The sequence below is a fragment of the Apaloderma vittatum genome, unplaced genomic scaffold, assembly GCF_000703405.1.
Source record: "Apaloderma vittatum isolate BGI_N311 unplaced genomic scaffold, ASM70340v1 scaffold33000, whole genome shotgun sequence".
Taxonomy (NCBI): Eukaryota; Metazoa; Chordata; class Aves; order Trogoniformes; family Trogonidae; genus Apaloderma; species Apaloderma vittatum.
Window position 1 is genome coordinate 1 of NW_009693407.1, and position 2,047 is coordinate 2,047.

The 2,047-nt window shown below is 57.4% G+C and overlaps 1 protein-coding gene across 1 annotated transcript; it reads left to right on the top strand.

Moving 5' to 3' along the window:
* Positions 1-202: 202 nt before the first annotated feature.
* NPRL2 (nitrogen permease regulator-like 2 (S. cerevisiae)) lies at positions 203-2,044 on the top strand (the record flags this gene model as incomplete). Its single annotated transcript, XM_009878907.1, is given in 7 exon segments — positions 203-344; positions 626-762; positions 1,069-1,166; positions 1,265-1,301; positions 1,455-1,548; positions 1,626-1,743; positions 1,969-2,044. Coding segments are annotated over 7 exon segments (702 nt in total), but the record flags the coding sequence as incomplete, so codon positions are not given.
* Positions 2,045-2,047: the final 3 nt, after the last annotated feature.

Genomic DNA, 2,047 nt, shown 5'->3' on the forward strand with positions numbered 1-2,047 from the left:
GGGCCGACGCAAGCGGAGCCCCGCGGGGTGGCCCGTGTCCTGGTGCATGCTGTGGGTCTCTGGGCATTGCTGGGGTAGGGGCCAGGTTTACAGCAAGGACAGGATCGTGCTGATTTTACCCACACGTCACTTAGAGTTTAAGGGCCGACAAGTTTAAGGGACGACAGGAGATGTGCGGTTCCTGTAGCTGGTAATCCTGCAGGCAGGAGCTGACTCGATTCTCTGCTCTCTTTAGCTGGAAAGTGGCTTCATCTCCAATGAGGAGAGTAAACAGAAGCTGGTTCCCATCATGACCATCCTGCTGGAGGAGCTGAATGCCAAAGGAAAGTGCACCCTGCCCATTGGTACGGCAGCCTCCTCAGCCCAGCCGCAGCCGGGCAGGGTGGTGCTAGAGGGGAACTGGGCCATCGCCTGCCCAGGTCAGCTCTGCCTGCGCTGCTCGTATCAGCTCCCTGTCTGTCTGTCTGTCTGGAGCTGAGGGGCTTGAAGGGCCAGGAGTGATGGAATTATGGGCCACAAACACCTTCCTTCCTGTAGTGTGGTGGTGTCCTGGGGCTGATGGTCATGAACTCCCAAAGAAGTAGATGTTTCTGTTAAGACTGAGAGCTCCCCTTTCCCTGGGCAGATGAGTCGAACACTATTCACCTGAAGGTGATTGAGCAACGCCCGGACCCCCCCATTGTACAGGAGTACGATGTCCCCGTCTTCACCCAAGACAAGGACGACTTTTTCAACTCCCAGTGGGATCTCACAACGCAGCAGGTCTGTGTGCTTGACCAGGGGCAGCACTCTTTAAACACGATCTATGTCCAGCCTGCCTGGGGACAGAGGGGAGTTGGGCTGTCCAGGAAATCTCTGTGTTAATGAGCACACTTTGGTACTCCTCTTGTCTTTATGCTCGGGCCTGCAAGCAAATCCTTCACCCAGCATGAGGATAAAATGCTGCTGGGGATGGAGCCTGCCCATCCCAGCATGCTCCTAGACACAAGGGAGTTTCTTGGGCTTCAGAGTGATGCCTTGGGCCTCTCTGCTCTCTCCCCTCTTAGCTCTTGTTTCCTGCCATCCTAGATCCTGCCCTACATCGATGGCTTTCGGCACGTCCAGAAGATTTCTGCAGAAGCTGACGTGGAGCTGAACTTGGTGCGCATTGCCGTGCAAAACCTGCTGTGAGTGCGTGGAAGGGGACCTGGCCAGCCCACAGGAGGGGAGGTGGTGGGTACTGGCAGAAGTGGTCTCTCATGTTTGTTTCCCTGTCCATCTGCAGGTACTACGGAGTTGTAACACTCGTCTCCATTCTCCAGGTGAGTCAGGTCACAGAACATGGGGCCGTGAGTGGGATTCGGGCAGCGGCTGCACCTTCGGGGTGGCTGTGAATGGGGGGACAACAGGGCTCAGAGCCAGGCAGATCTGTTTCTCAGAGCCAGGGCTGAGCAGAGTTTTCCCTTCCCCTCCAGTACTCCAACGTCTACTGCACCACACCAAAGGTCCAGGACCTGGTGGATGACAAGTGTCTCCAGGAAGAATGTCTGTCCTATGTCACCAAACAAGGTACAGTGATCCCGTTCCCCTGGGCTGCTGGCAGAGGCAGTGGCAGAGGGCAGCTGACTGGTGACTTGTCCCCACAGGGCACAAGCGAGCCAGCCTCAGGGACGTCTTCCAGCTGTACTGTGGGCTGAGCCCTGGCACAACAGTGCGAGACCTCATCTCCCGCTACACCCTGCAGCTCCAGAGGGTGGACGAGAGGTCAGAGCCGGGACCCTTCTGCTCGATCCCTGAGGGTAGCGGTGACAACGGGGGGGTGGCAGGGCCAGTGTGGGGGAACAAGCAGGGAGTACCCAACCACTGCGTCTGTAGGTGAGGAAATACGAGGCGGTGGTGTGACATGGTGGAACCAGAAGGGAACGGGGAGAGCTGGGGCCTTTTGCACCTCAGCATTGTGGTCCCAGTTCCTTCCCTCCTTGTCCCCAGGAGGCTTATCCAGTTTGGTTTGATGAAGGGCCTCATCCGGCGGCTCCAGAAATACCCCGTCAAGGTTGCCCGGGATGAG